Source organism: Ranitomeya imitator, chromosome 2 (genome assembly GCF_032444005.1).
Source record: "Ranitomeya imitator isolate aRanImi1 chromosome 2, aRanImi1.pri, whole genome shotgun sequence".
Lineage (NCBI taxonomy): Eukaryota > Metazoa > Chordata > Amphibia > Anura > Dendrobatidae > Ranitomeya > Ranitomeya imitator.
The window spans coordinates 592,549,668-592,575,581 of NC_091283.1; the positions used below are offsets into that span (position 1 = coordinate 592,549,668).

At 45.8% G+C, this 25,914-nt stretch overlaps 1 protein-coding gene across 3 annotated transcripts in view; it reads right to left on the reverse strand.

The window, feature by feature from the left end:
• The window catches only part of ARHGAP40 (Rho GTPase activating protein 40), a 137,848-nt gene that overhangs the window by 46,061 nt on the left and 65,873 nt on the right, over positions 1-25,914 (reverse strand). For all 3 annotated transcript variants that reach the window (XM_069752334.1, XM_069752333.1, XM_069752335.1), the window contains one exon: positions 5,481-5,650. In XM_069752334.1, the coding sequence (XP_069608435.1) occupies positions 5,481-5,650 (170 nt within the window). The remainder of the gene's footprint in view (positions 1-5,480; positions 5,651-25,914) is intronic.

Below are 25,914 nucleotides of genomic sequence, written 5' to 3' on the forward strand. Positions count from 1 at the left end.
TGTCAAAACTTCTGGTCTTCAAAGAGTGCGGTTTCACTTTTTATAGTGTAAATTTGCATTAACATAACGCTGTCATTAGACCATCAAGAACTTCAACAATAGAGGTTCAGTAGCGCTGAAGAAGGCTTAGATGTACCCTAAAAAATCCAGTACGTGCCAGGATGGTTTAAAAAGGATTTAGGTCAACACCATTGCAACGATTGCTTAGAAATGGCAGGAGGCAGGTGTCCGTGCGTCCGCAGCCATAGTGAGGCTGGTCCGGTGTCCAGGGCAGCAAAGAAGCCACTTCTCTACAAGAAACACATCATCTGACATTTTACAAGAAGTACAGAGATTGTGATGGAGAGGACTGGGGTCAAGTTATTATTTCTAATAAGCCCCCTTCAAACTTTTTGGGACACCATGAAAAACAATGATCATCCTGAGACCATCAATGTCCCACACATTGCGAGTCTCACAATGTCACAGAAAATTGTGTTCATCCATGGAGTGGGCTCACAAACAAATTTTGCCTAAGGACACTGCCATGAACAAAGAATGGGATTTAATCATCCTCCAAGAGCAACATCTTCCAACGTTCCAGGAGCAATTTGGTGATGAACAATGCTTTTTCTAGCATGATGGCACCCAATGTCATATGACAAAAGTGATAACCAAGTAGCTCCATGAACAAAACATTCAAATTTGGGGTCTACAGCCAGGAAATTATGCTCAGTCCAATAGAGAAGCCATGGTCAATCCTCAAAAACCGGATAGACAAATAAAAACTCAGAAGTTGTGATAAAAGTCAAAGCACTGATTAGACAAGAATGGTTTGCAGTCAGTCTGGATTAGGCCCAGAAGCTGACATTTAGTATGGAAAAGCAAATTGCATAAATTTGATGCATTTGCAAATAAAAGTGTAAACACTTATGCTGATAATTGTATTCAGTTACCATAGTTATATCTGACTAAAGATCTAAAGCAACAAAACTTTGTGAAAACCAAAATTTGTGTCAATCCCAAAACTTTTGGCCACAACTGCAATCGTTGGCAAGTTGCACGTATTTTTTTACATTCTTTCTCTGAAAGAATTTGTGACTCACTCAGAAATGTATACATGGGAGAACGGACCTCAAGGTAGAGAGCTGAAAATAAAGTGATCAACACTAAATTTAAAGGCTCCTGTCAAAAACAGGGAGAGGCAGCTGCTATCATTCCAGCGATTGATAACCTACACTGCTGATCAGGCCACATAACAGCAGCCTACTAATTATCCTAGGAATGCAGTGACATTAGGCAAGCTATAACTCGCATAATAGTATATACTTGCCATGACACTGATCCAGATACAGATTCCATATACATGGTAAATCAGATTAACTCCAAACAATGCAATTATTTCCACAGAATCAAAAACAATTACCCCATATAGAAAACCTACAGATACAAACTCAATTTTGGAAGCACATTCATGCCATGCTCCTCACATAATTAACAATGTATGTATTTGAGAATAAGAGACTTTCATCCTATAATATTACTAAAAAACAATGAAAAACACTTGACAATGAAAAAAAAAGTAATTTTTCATGTTAAAAAAAACAAACAAAAAAAAACAACATCACAAATCGGCAAATAACATATTTGGTGTCCGTGTAATCGTAACGACATTGCACAGAATGCAATAATACAAAGAAAAAACACAAAAACTGAGCTTGACTTGAGTTGGTACATATGCAGCACATAGACGCGTGTTCACATTGAAGAACATACCTGCAAATGTGGACATTTCGTTCTCTATTTTTTGAGACGCAAACATCAAATAGGACAAAATAACTGAAATCTTCAGTGTGCATAACAATTCACCCCCCTAAGGTTAGTACTACGTGGAGCCTCCTTTTGCAAACCTTTGTCACAATCTCAAATCACTGACTAACAGGTTTTGCTCAAGAATAACCCAGTATTTTACACCATCTAGCTTCCCCTTGACTCCAACTATGTTCCCTGTTGCCTTAAAACATCCCCATAGCATGATGCTGCCACCACCATGTTTGACTGTGGGGATTGTGTTCTTGGGGTGACGAGCTGTGTTCTTTTCGCACCAGATATTGTGTTTACCTTGGTGGCCAAAAAGTTCAATTTTGGTCTCTTCTGACCACAGTACCTTCATCCATACATTTGGGGAGGCTCCCACGTCTTTTGGCAAACTCAAAATGAGCCTTACAATTTTTGTATGCAAGTAAAGGATTTTTTTCTGCCCACTGTTACATAATGGCCACCTCTATGGAGTGTATGGTTTATTGTGGTCGTAAGGACAGATACTTCAGTCTCTGCTTGGGAACTCTGCAGCTCCTTCATGGTTACCTTTGGTCTCTGTGCTGACTCTCTGATTAATGACCTCCCTGCCCAGGCTAAGAGATTTGGTGGCCATCCCTCTCTTGGCAGGCTTGTTGTGGTACCATGCTCTTTCCATTTGAGGATAATGGATTTAATGGTGCATCGGGGGATCATCAGAAATTGGGATTTTTTTTATTTATATTTTTTTATTTTTTTTAACCCAACCCTGACTTGTACTTACCAACAACTTTGTACATGACTTGTTTGGAGATCTATTTGGTCTGCATGGTGTTAGATTAGTGGTGCCTATTGCTTAATGGTGTCAGGATTTGGAGAGAGGAATGATATATGCAGGTACTAGACTTACTGTTTCTACATAGAGTAGAGAATTTACTGGGCAGAAGGTCAAAATAAGCAACTATAAGTACAGTGTGCTATGTAATATGATGGTTGTAGTATATTAAAGAGGATTAAAACTTTGAAGGGGGTGCTTCTTTAAAAGAAGACCTGTGACTGGGTCAAAAATGGCCAGATATTACTCTTGTTATATGCTTGCTGCTTATTACTAGACTAGTACTAGATGGTGGCCCGATTCTAACGCATCGGGTATTCTAGAATATGTATGTAGTTTATTTATGAAGATTTAAAAATAATGCAATGAATACACAGGATTTTCCAGGTAAAATATATACACATTATCAGTGAAGCGGTGTTTAAATCCCGCGCCAATATCACTGATTAGTCGCGCCCGGCTGGGCGTGACCAATCAGCGGGGTCTAAATCCCACGCCAATTCGCGGCCGGACTCCACCTGTCACTGATTGGTCGCGGGCAGCTGGCGAGACCATTCAGCGACGCAAGATTTCCGCTACAAACAAATAGACAGAATTAGACGATTATATAGTAGAAAGCCGATGGGTTACAATCGGGCCACCATCTAGCATTCATATAAACATTGGTGCTTACATTTATGTTTTAACCCATTGGACATACTGTCATTGTTTTTCTCCTGTCTTTATTTTAACCCCTTCATGACCTTGGGATTTTTCATTTTTCCGTGTTCGTTTTTCGCTCCCTTCCTTCCCAGAGCCATAACTTTTTTATTTTTCCGTCAATATGGCCATGTGAGGGCTTATTTTTTTGCGGGACGAGTTGTAATGTTGAACGACATCATTGGTTTTAGCATGTCGTGTACTAGAAAACGGGAAAAAAATTCCAAGTGCGGTGAAATTGCAAAAAAAGTGCAATCCCACACTTATTTTTGTTTGGCTTTTTTGCTAGGTTCACTAAATGCTAAAACTGACCTGACATTATGATTCTCCAGGTCAGTACGAGTTCACAGACACCTAACATGACTAGGTTATTTTTTACCTAAGTGGTGAAAAAAAATTCCAAACTTTGCTTAAAAAAAAAAAAAAAAAAAAAAAAAATTTGCGCCATTTTCCAATACTTGTAGCCTCTCCATTTTTCATGATCTGGAGTCGGTTGAGGGCTTATTTTTTGGGTGCCGAGATGACGTTTTTAATGATAGCATTTTGGTGCAGATACGTTGTTTTGATCGCCCGTTACTGCTTTTTAATGCAATGTCGCGGCAACCAAAAAAACGTAATTCTGGCGTTTCTAATTTTTTTCTCGCTACGCTGTTTAGCAATCAGGTTAATGCTTTTTTTAATTGATAGAACGGGCGATTCTGAAAGCGGCGATACCAAATATGTGTAGATTTAATTTTTTTTTATTGATTTATTTTGATTGGGGCAAAAGCGGGGTAATTTAAACTCTTATTTTTTAATTTTTTTTTCACATTTTTTTTAACTTTTTTTTTTTTTCCTTTTGCCATGCTTCAATAGCCTCCATGGGAGGCTAGAAGCAGGCACAACTCGATCGGCTCTGCTACATAGCAGCGATCTGCTGTTCGCATCTATGTAGCAGAATTGCAGGTGTGCTGTGAGCGCCGACCACAGGGTGGCGCTCACAGCTACCGGCGATCAGTAACCATAGAGGTCTCAAGGACCTCTATGGTTACAATGGAGAAGCATCGCCGACCTCCGATCATGTGACGGGGTCGGCGATGCCGTCATTTCCGGCCGCCCGGCTGGATGCGGTAGTTAAATGCCGCTGTCTGCGTTTTACAGCGGCATTTAACTAGTTAATAGGCTCGGGCAGATCGCGATTCTGCTCGCGCCTATTACGGGCACATGTCAGCTGTTCAAAACAGCTGACATGTCCCGGCTTTGATGAGGGCTCACCGCTTGAGCCCGCATCAAAGCGGGGCTTCTGACCTCGGACGTACTATCCTGTCCGAGGTCAGAAAGGGGTAATAAGTCAAAACTTTATTAGTAATCTATCGCTGTATGACATCTTGTTTTCTACAGGATGACAGTTTTCAAAGACACCATTTATTTTACCATATGTTATTTTCTCCCGCACAGACTGTCCTCAGTGTTATTCTCTCCCTCACAGACTGTCCTCCATGTTATTCTCTCCCTCACAGACTGTCCTCCATGTTATTCTCTCCCTCACAGACTGTCCTCCATGTTATTCTCTCCCTCACAGACTGTCCTCCATGTTATTCTCTCCCTCACAGACTGTCCTCCATGTTATTCTCTCCCTCACAGACTGTCCTTCATGTTATTCTCGTTCTAGTATATGTATGTAGTTTATTTATGAACGCTGATTGGTCGAGTCTGGCAGGGCGCGACCAATCAACGACGCGGGATTTCGGGTATAGACAAACAGACCCCTTAGACACATATATATATATATATATATATATATATATATATATATATATATATATATATATATATATCTATAGATTATCTTGAGCTTTTAATTTATTTATTTTTTAAATCAGCTGCAAGGTATCAGAGAGATAAATTGTATGCCTTTTCAAAGGGAAAGTTGCTCACTGGGAAATGCAGAGCAGCCATTACAATTGAACACCCCGTGAGTCTCCAGGATGATTATTAGGTCAATACCACATGTAAAGGGCATTAGCTATGTTACCATTGCAACCTGAAGAGCATTACATACATAAAATAAGAAACGGCCTGAGAAATACAAGTTTTTTTTCGTTTTCCTTTTGTATCCTATACCTAAAATGTTCTGTGTTTGAGATCAATAACCGTAATATTCTCTGAGAAGAGTCTGAAGGTCACTTACCTTCTGGTGTGCTGGGTTCAGACGAGCTGCTTTCCTCCCCATCAGAACCCTGCATCTGCTTGATATTTTCCACCTCTAACCAGAAGTCGTTCATAGAAAGCGGGTCAGAGGTTTTCCGGCAGCGGGAGCTTGTTTGGGGCTGGTTCATGTTGTTCTGGCAAGCCTGCAGGCTGTGGAGAAAGGACAAAAGTATGAGTGATAAAATCTCAGACATAACGTTAAGGGTATGCGGTTAGTATTCACTCTGTAGTGCAGAATACGCTTAGCCATTAACACAAAGCAAGATTTTTATTTTACATATTTGAATTTTTTTTTTTTCACGGACTAAATCTGTGTGTGAGAAAATTTGTAGTGTGCACTTGTTTCTTCCATAATTTGAATGAGACTCACCCATTCAAATCTATGTGTGCACAAACCAGTTGCCATACGGAGCTACCAATTTTTATGGATACACTACAATTCTGTAATATAGGAAACTAAATTTTCTTGAAGGTGACTATTGCTGTAAAAAAAAATTAAAAAAATGAGAGTTTTCTAGATGAAACTACATTTATTTATGACTGTATAAAAATCGTTGAAAGTCATTGATATTGACCTAAAATTACCACTAAAAGTACAATGCGTCATGATGAAAAAACAAACGCAAAAAAAAACTGACTTGGAACAATTATGATATCTAGAAACATTCCAGAACCATTACCACAAAGTGACACGTCAGATTTTTAAAATGTGGCCTTAAGGGGTTAAAGGAACACTCCAGGAAAAATGGATTTTTTTTTTTTTATACTTCGCATACAGCCTGAGGGGGCATTGCATGACTCAGATTTAAAATGCACCCGACACACCCTGCATTAGACTTCGCAATGTGGATTAGTATGAGTTAATACGGAGGTAAAAAACTGACCAAATGCTGAACATAGCCTTAGAGGAGAGCTTTGACTGTGTCTTACTGCTATTAAAGGGAACCTGTCACCCCCCCCCCCCCCCCCGGCGTTTTTAGCTAAAAGAGCCACCTCGTGCAGCACTAATGCTGCATTCTGTCAAGGTGGCTCTTTTATTTGGGGTCACTTCCAACGCTGCAATATTGTTTTTTTTAATTTGCCCGCCATACCTGTAGTCTGTCCGGGGGGCATGTCTTTCCCCCCTCCCCCCCCCCCCCCCCCCGACATAAACGCCTCCCAGCCATCACTCGGCCCCTCTGTGCGTCACCTCCTATGCCTTCATTAACGTCCCCGGCGACTGCACTGTAAGTTCCTTTTTCGGGCATGCGCAGTTTGCGCTGCCCTTCGACTCACATCACATGATGGGAACTTACTGCATTAAGAAGGAGCCTCGCCGCTCTACTGGAAATACAGTACTAGATAGAAAATTAACAATATTTCTCCTGTGAGCCTGCGGCTTTCAGTCATGCAGGCACGACTTCAGTGGCAGCTGCAAGCACATCCTGGCACTGACTGACAGCCATCCCAGACCAATGGCTTTCTCAGCAGTGCATCAGTGGTGCAATGTGAGAAGACGTGCTGCTAACAGCCTGCAGCTCCTGTTCTCTGTTCCTTGGAGCACGGAACCCACAGTAACCATATATCCTCGCTGATGGTTTTTTGTTTTGTTTTTATTCCATGTGAACTGGAACAGTTTCTGAAATTTCTCATCAGTGGAGATATATGTTAACTGAGGGTTCCGTGCACCGAGGAAGATATTATGAAACTGGAGTTGAGTTGGTTTTCATTTCTCTTTTTTCTCATCTCCATATTAAAATGGAACCTGTCACATCAAAAAAAACAAAAAACATTTACTTCCCCTCTACCAATGTGATTAAGTAATGGCCGCTCTCTGCTCTCCTGATCTCAGTGCAGAGCTGTGTGTGATTATACCTGACACATTGGCAGGTTCCTCTCAGCTTCCAGCGCACAGGCAGACAGGGTTGCAGTAGTGTTGCAATACAGCAGAGATCGAGAAGAACAAAACGTGTTTGTAAGAACACAAAGTTCAGTTCTGCAGTGTGAGGTCTCACACTGGTAATGCTTCCTTTTATGTACAATAGTCTCTGGAGGTGGATTCTCATACAGCGCAGTGTCCGGCAAATAGTCCTGAACAGCTCATCTACATATAAGAAAAACATGAATTTTTCTGCAATCAGACATCGGATCGCAGATATCAAAATATCATTTAGTTCAGCTTCGTATGATCTACATGCCCATATAGATGGCTTCGTAAAGTTGATCCTACTGACATATTCCTTTCAATTACTCATCTGATGTATGTTATTAAAGGGAATCTGTCAGTAGGATTTCAGAAAGCAGATACAGACCCCAGAGGAAGGCAGAGGGGCTGGGGCAGAGCAGAGGGCCCTACCCACAGTCCCACCCCTCTGAATTGACATTTTATTACACTCAAACTTCAAATGCTGATTAAAGAACAACAAGAATGCAGATTTCTTCACTAATGGTATCTATTTAATCTGTATGACAGCGCCATTATGGCCATGCCTTTATTTTAAAGTTAATCTGTCATCACAATTTTGCATGTTAAAAAAATCTGTCACTAGGTTTTTTCTTTCTGCCCCATGTGAGTCGCCCACCAGGGCAACGGGGATACTCGGAATCGGGTCCGGTCACTCTTAAAGGGGATGTCAAGGTAGCTGCGACCCGGTCCGTGGCCCTGGGCGCTCACATAAAAGGGGAAAAGTCTTTAAAGGGAATTTGCTAATAAAGTTTATTCGTGACGCCACCTGTGGTTCTCGGTCAGAGGGACCGACGCTGCTTAAAGGGGTCCTCTGGGGTGGTGATGTTGCAGCAAGATGGTGATGCTCCCCAGAGGTGAAGCAGGGTCCCCAGGGCTCCCAAGGTGTATGGTAAGGATGGTGGGTTGCCGGTAAATAACGGATGACACAGAGTTGCAGTCTTTACCTGGTTTACTGATGGTAATGGGCCTCAGTCCAGGGTATCGGCAACAGGTGCAGAAGGAGTCCAGGCAGCCTGAAAACAAATGGTAATCTCCCTTGGCAAGTCAGGTTGGGAGCCTTCCTCTATGCGCTGGTTTTCTGGTCCCTTGCTACCAGTAGTTCGCTGGCAAGGTGCCCATTTCTCTCTCCTGTCCTGGGACAGTACCTGCTCAGCAAGCAGCTTGAGCTGTTCTCTTGGGGGTCTCTGACACGGTGACTCCAGGCTCTATCTGCTGCTGTACCTCAGGTATGGTATGGGCAACTAACATACAGTCCTATGTCCGATTCTACTATGGACCGTGCAGTTATCCACAATCTCGGGCTCCCGATGCCTGGTTTCTGCGCTCTGGCTCACAGGAGGCCCAATTGCAGCGCCCTAGAGTCCTGGTCGTTGCAGTAATGTCGCTCTGCCACTAAGGGGAGCGATGTTATGACTGATTGCACTAAAGGAGTTCACTTGTCCAGGTATCAGTGTCACACACTACACTTCACACTCCGGCCACCAGGGGGAGCAAAAGGCACTATGTACTAGGCCACTCCTCACACTGGTAAAACTGGGGGTTGGATAGGAAGTTAGGTTAGAACGCAGCCTGGAAGAGCTCCAGGGAGGACCTGTCAGAACTGGGAACCTGGCAGGTACCTAGCAGAAAGGACAGATTGTCACGGGACCGCGCCTGCACTATCTTGCGGCGGTATCTCAAGGAAGGACACGAAGAGAAGGCTATTGTGGAGAAGTGAGAAGTGGGATCATAGTACGAAGGAGATAGAACCAGAAGGAGTCGTGCCCAGAGATTGGCAACATCCTTCTGAGGCGCGTAGCTGGTGGCCGGAGCACCGAGGAAGTAACAGACTCCACGCATTACTTCAAACAGCGGCAGGACAGTTGATTACAGGTTGGCTGTCTGACTTAAATCACCTAAATGGACATAGCAGGCAATCGTGGGAGAGGGGCGTCGCTAGGGTCCCAGAATAACTCCAGGCCTACCTGTCATAAAGGTGCGTCCTAGCCATATAATCTGGGGGACGGAGAGAGAGAAGGAACAGATATGACAGTTGTGAGGACTATCCCGTGGTGCTCAGCAGGGAAGGACTACAACACACAGGCGCTAAAAGGTAGACACTGATTCCCACCTGCAAAGGGAACTCTGGATGTGCCTTCGGACCGGCCGGTCTCAGCCAGCCCCGTTAGCAGTGCTCTGGACTGCGGACCCCGAAGCCTTCAGTAAAGGTAAAGAGACTACAACCCTGTGTCCTCATTATTCCTCGCACCTTGCACCATCACCTTTCATTGGCCACCCCTTAGCAGGGTCACGGACCGGGTCTAGCCACCATGACAACCCCGGATCGAGTACCCCGTGGCCCTGTGTCTGGGGGCGCTCCACAATCACAGCCTCCCCGAGCTCCTAATCACTCCTCTCCCTTCACTGTCTGCTCCAGACTGAACTCACTCCTCCTCCAGACCAGGATGGAAATCAGGGAAGTTCCTCTAAAACAGGCTTTTGAGCTCCCTTTTCTGGCCTGGAGTTAGAATATGTTGTGTGTAAGATTTACCTACTATTTCACAGTCAAAAAGTATATGCTTGGGGTAAATTAAACTAGACTCACAGAAAAAATCCTCCAAAAAAGAAAAATATCCTAAAAATTATCCTTTATTAATATATATTAAAACCATAAATGTGCACTTGACAACACCATCACCAATAGATGCAAGCGTACTACAGGAGAGGCCGGGTTGGTGCCAAGCCCTACGCTTTCTCAATGCTCCCTACCTGCCTGCGGAGGTTGGCACCCTATTTTCCTGCGCCGTGGCGCCCCCGCTCCTCGTTGGCTAGCCCTGCTATCCCTATAGTGCCCTAATAGGGTCAGGAGAGAAAATCTCACTTATACAATAATTAGATGTGGATAGCTTGAAAGGACATGAATATGTCAGTAAAATATCTGACTGGATCTAAGGGTCTCAACTGACTTGGTAGTCTGTGTCCCTTCTTATATATATATATATATATATATATATATATATATATATATATATATATATATATATATACATAAAAATTATTATTAAGCCAGACGATATAACAACAGGTAGGGATATTACAAAGAGACTAATGATACATATGTGATCTTGGTCTAGCTATATATGTATTACGGTCACCAAGTGCTGTAGTGGCAATAGGGAAAATGTATTTGCTGTGGTGTCAAGCATATCCCATACAGCCATCAAGGGATCAAGCTGCAGCTTTCATTAAACAATCAATGCAGGATAGCCACATGCCGTCCCCACATAATTGTTTGTTGTGACCCACGTGCCGACCAGATCCATAAACCACTTTTTATCTCATACAGAAGTTAATATACATATCCCTTTTCTACTCCTCAACGCGTTTCTCCCCTTCTAATGAAAAGGGGTTCATCAGGAGTACATTCAGATAACAAAGGGTTACTTAGCTTGCATAAGATAACAGCATATCAGCATGGCATATCATTAGAAGGGGAGAAACGCGTTGAGGAGTAGAAAATAGAATTATTCTTACCGTTAATTCGGTTTCTAGGAGCCTTCCACGACAGCCACCAGGAGGTTGTCTCCATTCCCTAATGGGGGACAGGAAGCACAAGAGGTTAAAAACCCCTCCCACCTCCCATTAACCAGTGACTTACAACAGAACCCATAGCACCGGTTACCTTTAGGTTCTCAGAAAAATATCCAAGAACATCGGGAGGGAATTAATGCTGTCGTGGAAGGCTCCTAGAAACCGAATTAACGGTAAGAATAGTTCTATTTTCTCTAGTAGCCTTCCACGACAGCCACCAGGAGGAATGCCAACCAATTCTGTATTTAGGGAGGGACCACAGCTTGAAGAACCTTTCGGCCAAAAGCAAGATCCCGATTGGACCAGAAGTCCAATCTATAATGCTTAGTAAAAGTGTGTAGGGAAGACCATGTTGCTGCCCTGCAAATCTGCTCCGATGAAGCGCCAGCCCTTTCAGCCCAAGAGACAGAAGTAGATCTGGTGGAATGGGCTTTTAGGCCCGCAGGAACAGCAATATTCTGAGTTGAGTAGGCTTCAGAAATGGCCTTTTTTATCCAGTTGGCAATGATACTCTTCGCTACCTTCTTGCCTTTGTTTCTGCCAGAAAGATGAACGAAGAGATTTTTGTCAATTCTAAATGATTTAGTATGTTCTAAGTAATATAACACTATACGTCGTACATCCAAAGTATGGAATCTGTGTTCTTCCGGATTTGAAGGATTGTGACAGAACGATGGGAGGACTATATCCTGTGATCGATGAAATTCTGACACTACTTTCGGTAGGAACCAAGGATCTGGACGGAACACAATGGAATCATCTCTTATGGTAAGATAAGGTTCTCTTATTGAAAGGGCTTGTATTTCCCCTACTCTTCTTGCGGTAGAAATTGCAACCAAGAAGGCCCATCTTGTAGGACAGAAGTTGCGAGGAACAAGATGATAATGGCTCAAATGGAGGAGCCGTAAGACCTTTTAGGACTATGTTTAAGTCCCACGATGGCACGAAAATTTGTCTTCTTGGACAATGTCTTGATGCTGCGACCATAAACCTCTTTATCCAACGATGACCCGCAAGGTCCCGATCAAAGACGGAACTTAAGGCTGACACTTGAACTTTCAAGGTACTTGGCTTCAGCCCCAACTCTAATCCTTTTTGTAAAAAATCTAATATTTGTGAAATATTAGGATGAAAAGGGTCAGGTTTATGAGGATGACACCACGAGGAGAATCTATTCCAGATTTTGCCATATATGGCATTGGTAATAGGTTTTCTAGATTTCTGTAGAGTAGATATTACCGACTCTGAAAGGCCCCTAGCTCTTAGTACCTGGGCTTCAATAGCCAGGCTGCCAGTTTGAACTTCTGTGGTTCTGGATGATAAAAGGGGCCCTGGCAGAGGAGATCTTCTGATACTTGAAGAAAGACTGGACCATCCACCTTCAGTTCTTCGATGAGGTGGTACCAGCTCCTCTTCGGCCATGCTGGAGCTACTAAGATAGTCTGGACCTGATCGTCCCGGATCTTCCGGAGGGTCTTCGCAAGTAACGGTATTGGAGGGAACCCGTATGCTAGATGGAACCTCCAAGTATGAGCAAAGGCGTCTACTCCTTGAGACCTGTCCTTGGGGTTTAGGGAGAAGTAGTTCTCGACTTGTGCATTCTGGGTGGACGCTAGAAGGTCTATATCGGGAAGACCCCACCTGTCTGTCAACATTTTAAAAACGTCCGCCTTCAGGCCTGGATGTAAGACGTGACGACTTAGGCGATCTGCCTGAACGTTCACCGACCCCTTGAGGTGTATCGCTGAAAGTGAGAGGAGATGTTTCTCTGCCCAGCAAAATATTCTGTTTGAAATTGCTTTCAGTTGGTTGAACTTTGGACTCCCCTGGTGTTTTAGATGCGCAACAGTCGTCATATTGTCCGAGTACACTCTGACATGTTGACCTATAACGAGACTGCTGGCTGCCAGAAGGGCCCTCTCCACTGCCAACAGTTCTCTGGAGTTGGAGGAACCGGAGCTTTCCTTCTGATTCCAGAGACCCTGGAATGGAATTTGCGAGACCACTGCTCCCCAACCTTTTTGACTGGCGTCCGTTGTTACTGTAATTAGCGGATCTTGCACCCAGTCGACCCCCTTCAGTAGGTTTGATTGGATCGTCCACCAGGTTAACGAGGCTTTTACCTTCCCTGGAGTGTAAACTCTTCTGTTTAGGGAATTTGGATTCCCGTTCCAGTTCCCTAAGATGTGCGCCTGCAAAACTCTGGAGTGGCTCTGAGCCCACTGGACTGATTGTATACAGGCCGTCATCGAACCCAGAAGAGACATCGCAACCCGTAAGGTCGGAGAACGTTGTTTCCTGAAGTGTGAGACCTTGGAAATTAGATTCATCCAATGTTCCTCTGGTAGGAAGGATTTTTGACCTTCTGAATCCAAGAGGACTCCGAGGAATTTCCTCACCTTTGATGGTGATAGCTGAGACTTTTTTAGATTTGGAATCCAACCCAAAAGCTGTAAGATGTTCAGAGTTTTGGAAATTCTCTGATTGAGAACTTTGGCGGAAGGACCAATTATTAACAGGTCGTCCAAGTATGGTACTATAGCGATGTCTTGGCTCCTGATATGGGCAACTGCTTCCGCCATGACTCTGGAAAACACCCTTGGGGCTGAGGAGATCCCGAAGGGGAGAACATTGTACTGGAAATGTAAGATTTTTTGGTTGAATTGGACCGCAAATCTCAGGTATTTCCTGTGCCGAGGATGTATTGGAATATGGAAATAGGCATCCTTGAGGTCTATTGTTGCCATATATGAATGAGGAGCTATTAGAGGGATGGCTGTTTTTACTGATTCCATCTTGAACTTGCGGTAGGTTATGTATTTGTTGAGAGCTTTCATATTTATTATAATACGAGATTGCCCGGAAGGCTTTTTTATCATGAAGATACGGGAATAGTGTCCTTCCCCTTGCTCGTTCACCGGGACTATGGATATAGCTCTTGAGTCTAGCAAGTCCTGTATTCCAGCCATCATCAACTTTTGACTTTAAAGACACAGATGATTGGCCTCGGGGAGACCAAAACATCCAACACCGCGGAGACACCATCACGTGTTTCTCAACGCAGTGATTCCAGAACACTGCCCCCATCCCTTATGGGAAATATGCAGATGCATGTAAAGAAGCTGCGGAGACACCATCACGTGTTTCTCGACACAAGCAGTGAATAGCCAGGCCTTTCCCCGGGAAGGAACAACCACGGGAAGGGCAGCATCCTATTACGGAAAGCCACCTATGCCAAGCATGGTATCCATCCACAGACAGCTGTTTCGGGGTTTTTGCCCCTCATCAGTGTGGAGTAGGAATCTGGCTATTAGGAGCAGTGCCTAGTAAAAAGGCTATAAAGACACAGATGATTGGCCTCGGGGAGACCAAAACATCCAACACCGCGGAGACACCATCACGTGTTTCTCAACGCAGTGATTCCAGAACACTGCCCCCATCCCTTATGGGAAATATGCAGATGCATGTAAAGAAGCTGCGGAGACACCATCACGTGTTTCTCGACACAAGCAGTGAATAGCCAGGCCTTTCCCCGGGAAGGAACAACCACGGGAAGGGCAGCATCCTATTACGGAAAGCCACCTATGCCAAGCATGGTATCCATCCACAGACAGCTGTTTCGGGGTTTTTGCCCCTCATCAGTGTGGAGTAGGAATCTGGCTATTAGGAGCAGTGCCTAGTAAAAAGGCTATAATGACACAGATGATTGGCCTTGGGGAGACCAAAACATCCAACACCGCGGAGACACCATCACGTGTTTCTCAACGCAGTGATTCCAGAACACTGCCCCCATCCCTTATGGGAAATATGCAGATGCATGTAAAGAAGCTGCGGAGACACCATCACGTGTTTCTCGACACAAGCAGTGAATAGCTAGGCCTTTCCCCGGGAAGGAACAACCACGGGAAGGGCAGCATCCTATTACGGAAAGCCACCTATGCCAAGCATGGTATCCATCCACAGACAGCTGTTCAACTTTTGAGTCTCCCGAGATGACGGGGAGGTGACTCTTAAGATCCTGGGAGGAGGCGCATCGAACTCTATCCGTAGACCCTGTTGGATTACACTCACCACCCAGGGGCTGTTGGAGATATTCTGCCAACTGTGAACGAAGTTCGAAAGCCTCCCCCCCACCGGATCGGAGTCATTGCTTTTCTTGTTGTGTTTGTTGGGGAATAAGGATGTTTTTAGGCTTCCCCTTAGCATAACTCCACCTCCCGGTTTTTCCTTTCCCTTTACCCTGGGAGGGCTGGGGCTGGGAGGGTCGAAAAAAATGCTTCCTGGGAGGTCTCTGCTCAGGAAGGGTTTTCTTTCTGTCTGTGGCTTTCTCTAAGATGTCATCTAAGGAGGGCCCAAACACGTAGTCACCCTTAAAGGGAATAGAACACAGTTTTATTTTTGACGTAACGTCTCAGCTCCACATCTTTAACCAGAGAGCTCTTCTGGCTGAATTTGTCTGGACCAAGGATCTGGCGGCCACCCGGATAGATTCCAGTGAGGCATCTGCAAGGAAACCTGTTGCCCTGTGTAAGATAGGCAAAGAGTCCAGTACCTCCTCTCTTGGGGTACCCTGAGAGATGTGGCTTTCTAACTCTTGTATCCAACGAAAGAGAGAGCGGGCCACGCAGGTGGATGCTATATTGTATCTGAGGGCTGAGGTAGACGTTTCCCAGGATTTTTTGAGAAGGCTCTCAATCTTCCTATCCAAGGGGTCTTTTAATTGGGAGGAATCCTCGAACGGCAGAGCCGTCTTTTTAGCCACTCTAGCCACCTGGACATCAATTTTTGGAATGTCCCATTTTATTAGGTCCTCCTCAAGAGGGAACCGATGCTTAAAGTCTGGAGGCGTTGTTAGCCGTTTCTCAGGCAATTCCCATTCATTATTAATCATATCAATTATGCTTTTATGGACGGGGAACCCGCCCCAATTTGGTGGCATTTTTACATTACAGGTGGCACATTTGCGCTTGGTAATGTTTTTAGGGCCAGGCTTGACTCCCTGCAATGAGAGAGGAAGCCGTGTAAGAAAAGGTATATTGAAAAATGTGCCTTTAAATGGGACCCCCTCTGCCGTACTTACTAGGGCTTGGGGAGCGCTGGGCTCTGCAGCTGCAGGGCAAGACGCATCCATGCTTACAGCAGCTTACCTGAGACGTCTTCGCAGCTTATGTAGAAAATAAGCCTGCACCAGCGCGTGGCAATTAGCCGCCCCTCCCCCTCCGGAGTCCCAGGCAGGCGTGCGAGGATGCAGCGTGCCTCGCACGCCGTTCGGTAATCCATTTCTCTGGCCTGTATCGCTCCTGCACAGGAGCGCCGACCCGGAAGTGGAGCGTCACCTGACTTCCGGGTCGCCGAACAGCGCGCGCTAGGAGGGGGAAACGCCGGAGAGCTCAGGGAGGCCTCCGGCGGGCACCCCGACCAGCATTATCCCCGCAAGAGGACGCAGGAGGCCGGGGGAATGCGGTCCCAGAATCCCGAGGAGACGGGAGGCACAGCGCAGGAGGAAGCCGCGGGGGGCCCGACCTTAAGTGCCCGGCAAGAAATTTAACACAGGTACTCTGCTTAGAGCCGCCGCAGCAGCGCACCAGGAACCTCTCCATGCCCCATGGGGGACAGGAAAGACACTGGTTAATGGGAGGTGGGAGGGGTTTTTAACCTCTTGTGCTTCCTGTCCCCCATTAGGGAATGGAGACAACCTCCTGGTGGCTGTCGTGGAAGGCTACTAGAGAAAAGGGATATGTATATTAACTTCTGTATGAGATAAAAAGTGGTTTATGGATCTGGTCGGCACGTGGGTCACAACAAACAATTATGTGGGGACGGCATGTGGCTATCCTGCATTGATTGTTTAATGAAAGCTGCAGCTTGATCCCTTGATGGCTGTATGGGATATGCTTGACACCACAGCAAATACATTTTCCCTATTGCCACTACAGCACTTGGTGACCGTAATACATATATAGCTAGACCAAGATCACATATGTATCATTAGTCTCTTTGTAATATCCCTACCTGTTGTTATATCGTCTGGCTTAATAATAATTTTTATGTATATATATATATATATATATATATATATATATATATATATATATATATATATATATATATATATATAAAGGGACACAGACTACCAAGTCAGTTGAGACCCTTAGAACCAGTCAGATATTTTACTGACATATTCATGTCCTTTCAAGCTATCCACATCTAATTATTGTATAAGTGAGATTTTCTCTCCTGACCCTATTAGGGCACTATAGGGATAGCAGGGCTAGCCAACGAGGAGCGGGGGCGCCACGGCGCAGGAAAATAGGGTGCCAACCTCCGCAGGCAGGTAGGGAGCATTGAGAAAGCGTAGGGCTTGGCACCAACCCGGCCTCTCCTGTAGTACGCTTGCATCTATTGGTGATGGTGTTGTTAAGTGCACATTTATGGTTTTAATATATATTAATAAAGGATAATTTTTTAGGATATTTTTCTTTTTGGGGGGATTTTTTCTGTGAGTCTAAGATTTACCTACCAAAGGTATCCCACTAGTCTCCAGGCAAGGCACTACCCTCCCTGAGAGGAAGGCAACATCACTGTGGTACCCGAACTCCTGGGGTGCCACACATGTGTCAGCAGCATAGAGGCAGAGAACCCAATCCCAATGCTGGATCACTTCCTGGGCTACTAGTCGTTTTAATAAAATCACCGTTTTATTTGATACAGTTCTCAAATGCTCTCAATGATAATCTCCTGCTACATAGTCCTAAATGACCTGTCTACTGTATACAGTTGTCAATCATTTGCATGTGCGTGAATAGAGCTCATCATTGAGAAAACTAGCAGAGCTGCAGAAGCAGAAGATAAAACACTGATTTAATCAACACTGCAGCTAGGAGATCTGTAAGTTACATAAATGGAATCAGCGTCTGTCCATATTTTATTATTTCCTTAGGCTATGTTCATATGTTGCGGTTTTTGCAGCCTTTTTTTTGCAGGCAGTAAAGAGTTTTCTTGCAGGTTTTTTTTGTGCAGAATATGTGTCAACTGTCTACAGTACTGAACTCATTATCTTTCCTCCATCTCGCATATCTTCCCTACCTTGACTCTGCCCTGTCCTTCAAACCACACATCCAAGCTCTCGCCACCTCCTGTCGCCTTCAGCTCAAAAATACTTCCAGAATCCGTCCTTTCCTCAACCCACACACTACCAAAATGCTTGTGCATGCCCTAATCATCTCCCGCCTGGACTACTGCAACATATTCCTCTGTGGCCTACCTTCTAACACTCTCGCACCCCTCCAGTCCATCCTTAACTTTGCTGCCTGAATAATTAATCTCTCTCCTCGCTACACTCCTGCTTCCCCTCTTTGAAAATCCCTTCACTGGCTCCCAATTTCCCAGCGTATCCAGTTTAAATTACTAACACTGACCTACAAAGCCATCCATAATCTTTCTCCTCCGTATATTTCCACACTAATCTCTCAATATCTTCCCTCACATAAATCTCCGGTCCTCCCAAGACCTCCTCCTCTCCTGAACGCTTATTCGCTTATGGAGACAAACTCATACACTATTAAACAGTGGTAAATCGTAGTCGATGCAATGAATAAAATATTAAACATTATTCCAAAAGCCCCACTCTACTTATCCTGTTAGTCCCATAGTGGTTCAGAATTTTTCAGGACTTGGCTCATGGAAGTGGCTTTGTCATAACGTCAGGCATCATCTGGTCAATCTCGTAATAAACAGACGCAATTATGCCACGTTCTCTCAAATCACGCAGGTGATGTTTAACATCAATGTGTTTGGTTTTCGCATTGTTCTTCTTACTGCATGCAAGTTTAATGAATTTATTTTCGTCTTCATAAATCCACATCTGTTGAGTTAATGGCTTACCAAGATCGCCTAACAATTGGTTTAACCAAGTGACCTCTTGACTTGCGTGGGCTGCAGACACATACTCTTCTTCTGTAGATGACAAGGTTACAGACACCAGTGTTTTGCTAGACCAAGAAATTGAACTTTTTCCAAGCTTGAACAATTAGCCACATATCAATTTCTGATCACTTAAGTAACCAGCACAGTCTGCATGCATTCACATAGCCTTTGAGTTTAAGGCTAGGTTCACATTGCGTTAGGGCAGTCCATTTAGCGCATAGCGCTACAGACTGCGCTAATGCAATGTCCCAAAAGGGATAGCGTTTGCCAATCCCACTAGCGCAGATGCCCGATCTGCGCTAGCGAGGAACGGAACGCTAACGCTGCAAGCAGCGTTCGAGGTCCGTCACTCAAATGACGGCACATCGCTAGCGAACGCCAAATGTGGGCGTTCGCCATTACAAGCAATGACGGCGTTAACTGACTACATTACACTGTGTTATGCCGCGGTGTAACGTAGTCCATTAAACGGGTTCACACAACACAGTGGGAACCTTTACACCGCGTTATGCCACGGTGTAACGTAGTCCGTTAAACGGGTTCACACAAAACGCAGTGTGAAACTAGCCTTAGAGCTATTACAGATATCATTAAATTTATTTATAGAGTCTCTTTCAAATATCGAAGAGCTCTCTTAAAGGCTTTCCTTTCTTTTTAATGCCGTTTCTCCACATATCTGCAGAGAATTTCAATTGTTGCTGCAATATACGGTCATAGTTGCCATCTACAGAAGTGCCATTAGGGTTATTGTACCTTTTACTTCTAACATTCCAAAACTGGATTCAGAATGGCGTTGATCTTTGCACTTTGGATTAGAAGAAAGCTTTCATCTTCTTCTCTTTGGACCTGGTTTCCTAGATAACATGTCATATTTCCAAGATTTTTTGTTTCAAAACGCTGATTCAGAATTTGAATAAATGAGGAATACGGTGCTTCAGAGTCCGCTCTGCCCAAGGTTCAGAAGGTATTATCACACACAAAGGGGCCGCATGAATGTGACGAATGCGGTTTGTGTAAATGCGTTTCAAGGTTTTCAAACCTCTTCATCAGGTACAAACCATGATGGTGGGTGATGGTGATGATGGTGTGCGATTGTACCTTTGAACTTTGGGCAGCACTGACTTAACCACCGTATTCCTCATTTATTGCATTTTACCTCATTGGTGGTCCTGCAAACAGCCTTTACATGCTTCTATAGGAGCATACCTATAATATTTTATACCACCGAGTTATCAGGTAAGACTAATTGTACTTTTTTATCTGTCCAGTTTTACCATACGATTCAAAACTTGTCATCCTTGCAATTTCAGTTTCCTGTTTATGAACTATAATTACAACGTTCACATACAAGAGCATATACATCCACTCTGTTTGTACATTGTGTATAATCACAGATCTGGATGACCTCCTAAATCCTTCTTCCAATAAGACCGTTCATTTTGGTGTTCCACACTCTTGCCGATTGTTTAAGACCATAGAGAGATTTTTGTAGTTTGCCAAGGAGATTCTCTTCACTCTCTGTGATATAACCCTCAGGTTGAGTCAAGTACAAGTCCCTCCTCAACGTCACAATTTAAAAATGCAGTTTTGATTTCCAAATGTCTGACAAACATCTTTTGTACAGCAGTTATAGCCATTAGAGTTCTGAATGTTGTCTGCTTAGCAACTGGAGAAAATTTGGCATCGTACTCTTCACTAGGGTTGAGCGAAACGGATCGGACAATTTCAAAAGTCGCCGACTTTTGGCAAAGTCGGGTTTCATGAAACCCAACCCGATCCTAGTGTGGGATCGGCCATGCGGTCGGCGATCTTCGCACCAAAGTCGATTTTGTATGACGCGTTCAGCGATAGAGATAGATATATATAATTTGATACAGGTCGAGGGTCTTCAGGTGGATCGAGAGTGGAATAAAATATTACAACAACCTGTGTGTTTATTTCATTAAAATACTTTGCAATAGTGTGTGTGTGTGTGTGTCTGTGTGTGTGTTTTTAACCATTTCATACTATTGGATTAATAATGGATAGGTATCATAATTGACGCCTCTCCATTATTAATCTGGCTTAATGTCACCTTACAATAGCAAGGTGACATTAACCCTTCATTACCCCATATCCCACCGCTACACGGGAGTGGGAAGAAGGTGGCCAAGTGCCAGAATAGGCGCATCTTCCAGATGTGCCTTTTCTGGGGTGGCTGGGGGCAGATGTTTTTAGCCAGGGGGGGGGGCCAATAACCGTGGACCCTCTCTAGGCTATTAATATCTGCCCTCAGTCACTGGCTTTACCATTCTGATGGAGAAAATTGCGCGGGAGCCCACGCCAATTTTTTCCGCGATTTAACCCTTAAATGTAATAGCTACAGCGCCCAAATTTTGCACATACACACTACTAACATTAGTAGTGGGTAGTGTTGAGCGATACCTTCCGATATCGGAAAGTATCGGTATCGGTTTGGATCGGCCGATATTCAAAAAATATCGGATATCGCCGATACCGATACCCGATCCCAATGCAAGTCAATGGGACCAAAATATCGGAATTAAAATAAACCCTTTCTTTCCTTGTAGGTTCATTCTACATGAAGGAAAACAACTAAGAATAATGCCGGATGTATTTGGGGAGGTGGCGGAGACATTAAAGTCATAGAGGTTTATCCCAATCAAATAGAATAGCATGTTTTTTGTTTTTTTTTAAGACGTTCGGAGTGACAAAGATATTGACTATGTAAATTTTTTTTTTATTTTGTCAGATATTGATGTTTCACTATTCCACGCCCTTCCCCTTCTTTTTTTTCTTTTTTTTTTTCTTTTCCCACACTTTCATCTTCATCATCATCAGCATCTTTGACATCAACTTCTTCACCTTATTCATCTTCTTCTTCATCTTCTACCTATTTTTTTTTTTTTATTACATTCTTCATATTCATTTTATTCAACTATTATTATTCTTCTTATTCTACATATTCTTTTTATTCCACTGTTATTATTCTTCCTATTCTACTTCTTCATCATATTCTCATTTGTGACAGGCATTCCCGTAGTTGTTATCTATAAAAGTTTGAAGATTACACCTTCCGTTCTGCCAGTCACAAAAGTTACATTTGTCCGCGTTCAGTTTGGCCTGCAGCATCAGGCTTTATCCAGGGGCACCACGAGGAGGAACGGACTCACCCCCATACACTGCTTAGTCTTCTTCTGCATATAATTTAGATAATATCTTTTGCTCTGATATTAAGTCTTATGCTTAATGTTCTTCTGCTCTTTGTTCTGCAGCCTCTTGTTCTTCTGCTTCTCGGTCTTCCATGTTGTCGTCTCCAGGGTCGTCGTCTCCAGTGTCGTCATCTCCGCCGTCGTCGTCTCCGCCGTCGTCGTCGTCGTCATCGGGGTGGTCTTCCGTGTCGTCGTCATCGTGGTGGTCTTCCGGGTCGTCGACGTTAGGGTCTTCAACTTGGAAATGTAGCAGAAGGTACAAGAAGGCTGAGAAAATGCCAAGAACCAGCTGATGGAACTGGAACTCGGATGGCTACCCGAAGGTTCAAGAGCCTATGGAACTACCGAGGACCAGCTGACGTTACTGGAACCCGGTTACTAAGCAGGAGGTACCCGTGCTAAAAAGCACTACCAAGGACCGCCTGACGTTGACGGAACTCGGATACCCAGAAGGAGGCACCTAAGCCAAAGGCTCTGCCCGGAACCAGCTGACGTTACTGGAACCAGGATGGGGAGCAGAAGGTACAAGAGCAAAAGACACTGCCGAGAACCAGCTGACGGTACTGGAACCCGGATGGGTAGCCGAAGGTCCAAGAGCCAATGGAACTACCGAGGACCAGCTGACGTTACTGGAACCCGGTTACTAAGCAGGAGGTACCCGTGCCTGAAAGCACTACCAAGGACCACCTGACGTTGGTGGAACTTGGATACCCAGAAGGAGGCACCTAAGCCAAAGGCTCTGCCCGGAACCAGCTGACGGTACTGGAACCAGGATGGGGAGCAGAAGGTACAAGAGCAAAAGACACTGCCGAGAACCAGCTGACGGTGCTGGAACCAGGTGGTGGACCCGAAGGCCCACAGGAGAGGAGAGAACAGCTAGGCCGCGAGGCAGCCGCAGTTACCGAACCCCAACAGTCCTACAGGGGGAGCTGGGCCTACTGGCACTACATAACCAGCCTTGACTACCAGTTCACGCAGCCCACATAGGAAGCTCCTAAACTGGAGGCACCCTGGAGTTGGCTAATTCGACCGCACCACGACGGGGCAAGCATAGGCGTCTCAGTGAAGTTGACACAACCCGGAAACAGCTGACGGTGCTGAAACCAGGCTTGGCACGAGGGAGTACCTGTGACAAGAACACTGCCGAGAACCAGCTGGCGGTGCTGGAACCCGGATGCGTTGCCCCAGTGTGCAAGAGCCAATGGCACGACCGAGGACCAGCTGACGGTGCTGGAACCCGGTTACTAAGCTGTAGGTGCCCGCGCTTAAAAGCACTACCAAGGACCGCCTGGCGTTGGCGGAACTCGGATACCCAGGAGGAGGCACCTAAGCCAAAGGCTCGGCCCGGAACCAGCTGACGGTGCTGGAACCAGGTGGTGGACCCCAAGGCCCACAGGAGAGGAGAGAACAGCTAGGCCGCGAGGCAGCCGCAGTTACCGAACCCCAACAGTCCTACAGGGGGAGCTGGGCCTACTGGCACTACAGAACCAGCCTTGACTACCAGTTCACGCAGCCCACATAGGAAGCTCCTAAACTGGAGGCACCCTGGAGTTGGCTAACCCGACCGCACCACGACGAGGCAAGCATAGGTGTCTCAGTGAGCTTGACACAACCCGGAAACAGCTGACGGTGCTGAAACCAGGCTTGGCACGAGGGAGTACCTGTGACAAGAACACTGCCGAGAACCAGCTGGCGGTGCTGGAACCCGGATGCGTTGCCCCAGTGTGCAAGAGCCAATGGCACGACCGAGGACCAGCTGACGGTGCTGGAACCCGGTTACTAAGCTGTAGGTGCCCGCGCTTAAAAGCACTACCAAGGACCGCCTGGCGTTGGCGGAACTCGGATACCCAGGAGGAGGCACCTAAGCCAAAGGCTCGGCCCGGAACCAGCTGACGGTGCTGGAACCAGGTGGTGGACCCCAAGGCCCACAGGAGAGGAGAGAACAGCTAGGCCGCGAGGCAGCCGCAGTTACCGAACCCCAACAGTCCTACAGGGGGAGCTGGGCCTACTGGCACTACAGAACCAGCCTTGACTACCAGTTCACGCAGCCCACATAGGAAGCTCCTAAACTGGAGGCACCCTGGAGTTGGCTAACTCGACCGCCCCACGACGGGGCAAGCATAGGCGTCTCAGTGAAGTTGACACAACCCGGAAACAGCTGACGGTGCTGAAACCAGGCTTGGCACGAGGGAGTACCTGTGACAAGAACACTGCCGAGAACCAGCTGGCGGTGCTGGAACCCGGATGCGTTGCCCCAGTGTGCAAGAGCCAATGGCACGACCGAGGACCAGCTGACGGTGCTGGAACCCGGTTACTAAGCTGTAGGTGCCCGCGCTTAAAAGCACTACCAAGGACCGCCTGGCGTTGGCGGAACTCGGATACCCAGGAGGAGGCACCTAAGCCAAAGGCTCGGCCCGGAACCAGCTGACGGTGCTGGAACCAGGTGGTGGACCCCAAGGCCCACAGGAGAGGAGAGAACAGCTAGGCCGCGAGGCAGCCGCAGTTACCGAACCCCAACAGTCCTACAGGGGGAGCTGGGCCTACTGGCACTACAGAACCAGCCTTGACTACCAGTTCACGCAGCCCACATAGGAAGCTCCTAAACTGGAGGCACCCTGGAGTTGGCTAACTCGACCGCCCCACGACGGGGCAAGCATAGGCGTCTCAGTGAAGTTGACACAACCCGGAAACAGCTGACGGTGCTGAAACCAGGCTTGGCACGAGGGAGTACCTGTGACAAAAACACTGCCGAGAACCAGCTGGCGGTGCTGGAACACGGATGCGTTGCCTTGCCTATTAAAGATGGTCTTCCTAGAGCCCCAACTAGCGGTGTTGGAGCAAAGGGTAAGCAGGGGGAGATGAGTGTAGGCCGAAGCCTGCACTGGAGGCAGCTTTGTGTCTGCGTTGCGTTTGCAGGACACTTTGCCGGCTACACACTGGGGGAACAGCTGGCGTTGCTGAACCCCACTAACACAATGGCGTGTGTTTTTCTCTGTGCAGCTAGCACTTGCGGGCAAAAACTAGCGATGTTAGAGCCCGTGTTGAAGCAGGAGGAGGAGGAGAGGAGCAGAGTGTAGGCCGAAGCTTAGTTGAACCAATTTCAAAGGAAACCTTTAACCCCCCCCTCAGGTGTTACAAAGTACAAGAGACACACCTTGTGCAGTATTAATGCTGCACAAGTGAAAGGTTGCTCTATTAATTTGTCTACTTGCACACGCTGAATGAAAGACATACACAATTTACCCCATTCTACAGTCAAACTGTAGTGGATGCGTGACTTGGTTTTTTGATGAGACGCAGCACAGGTGTCCAAAATAACGCCTTGGTGCTTGGAGCAGCTTCCTGAGCGTTGTTATTTGCTGTACAGGAGTCTGCGCTCTTGTGTTATCCCTTGGCAATGCCCTGTTAGCGCTGCCCATCTTATGACATCATTTCATGTTGGCCGGTGCGGTTAACGATGGCCATAAATCCCAGACCCACAGTGTCTTTTCATAAAGCCACACTGCGGTGCTGGGATTCGTGGCCTTGAGCAGTAAATATTTTGGCCGCTCACACACGTCCTTACACCTGCTTCAGACTGGGCGGCCTCTGCTGATCCCTTCTCGCATGCCGCGGCCATGAGGCTGCACAGTCTGAAGAAGGCTGAAGGAGATGAGTTAAGACAGGCGAAGATATGCACTGCTCGTGCCCATCAATCACACCCTCGCAGTCAAAATAATTAAGACAACGAGGAGCATTTTATTCAGGCAGGGCGGACGAAC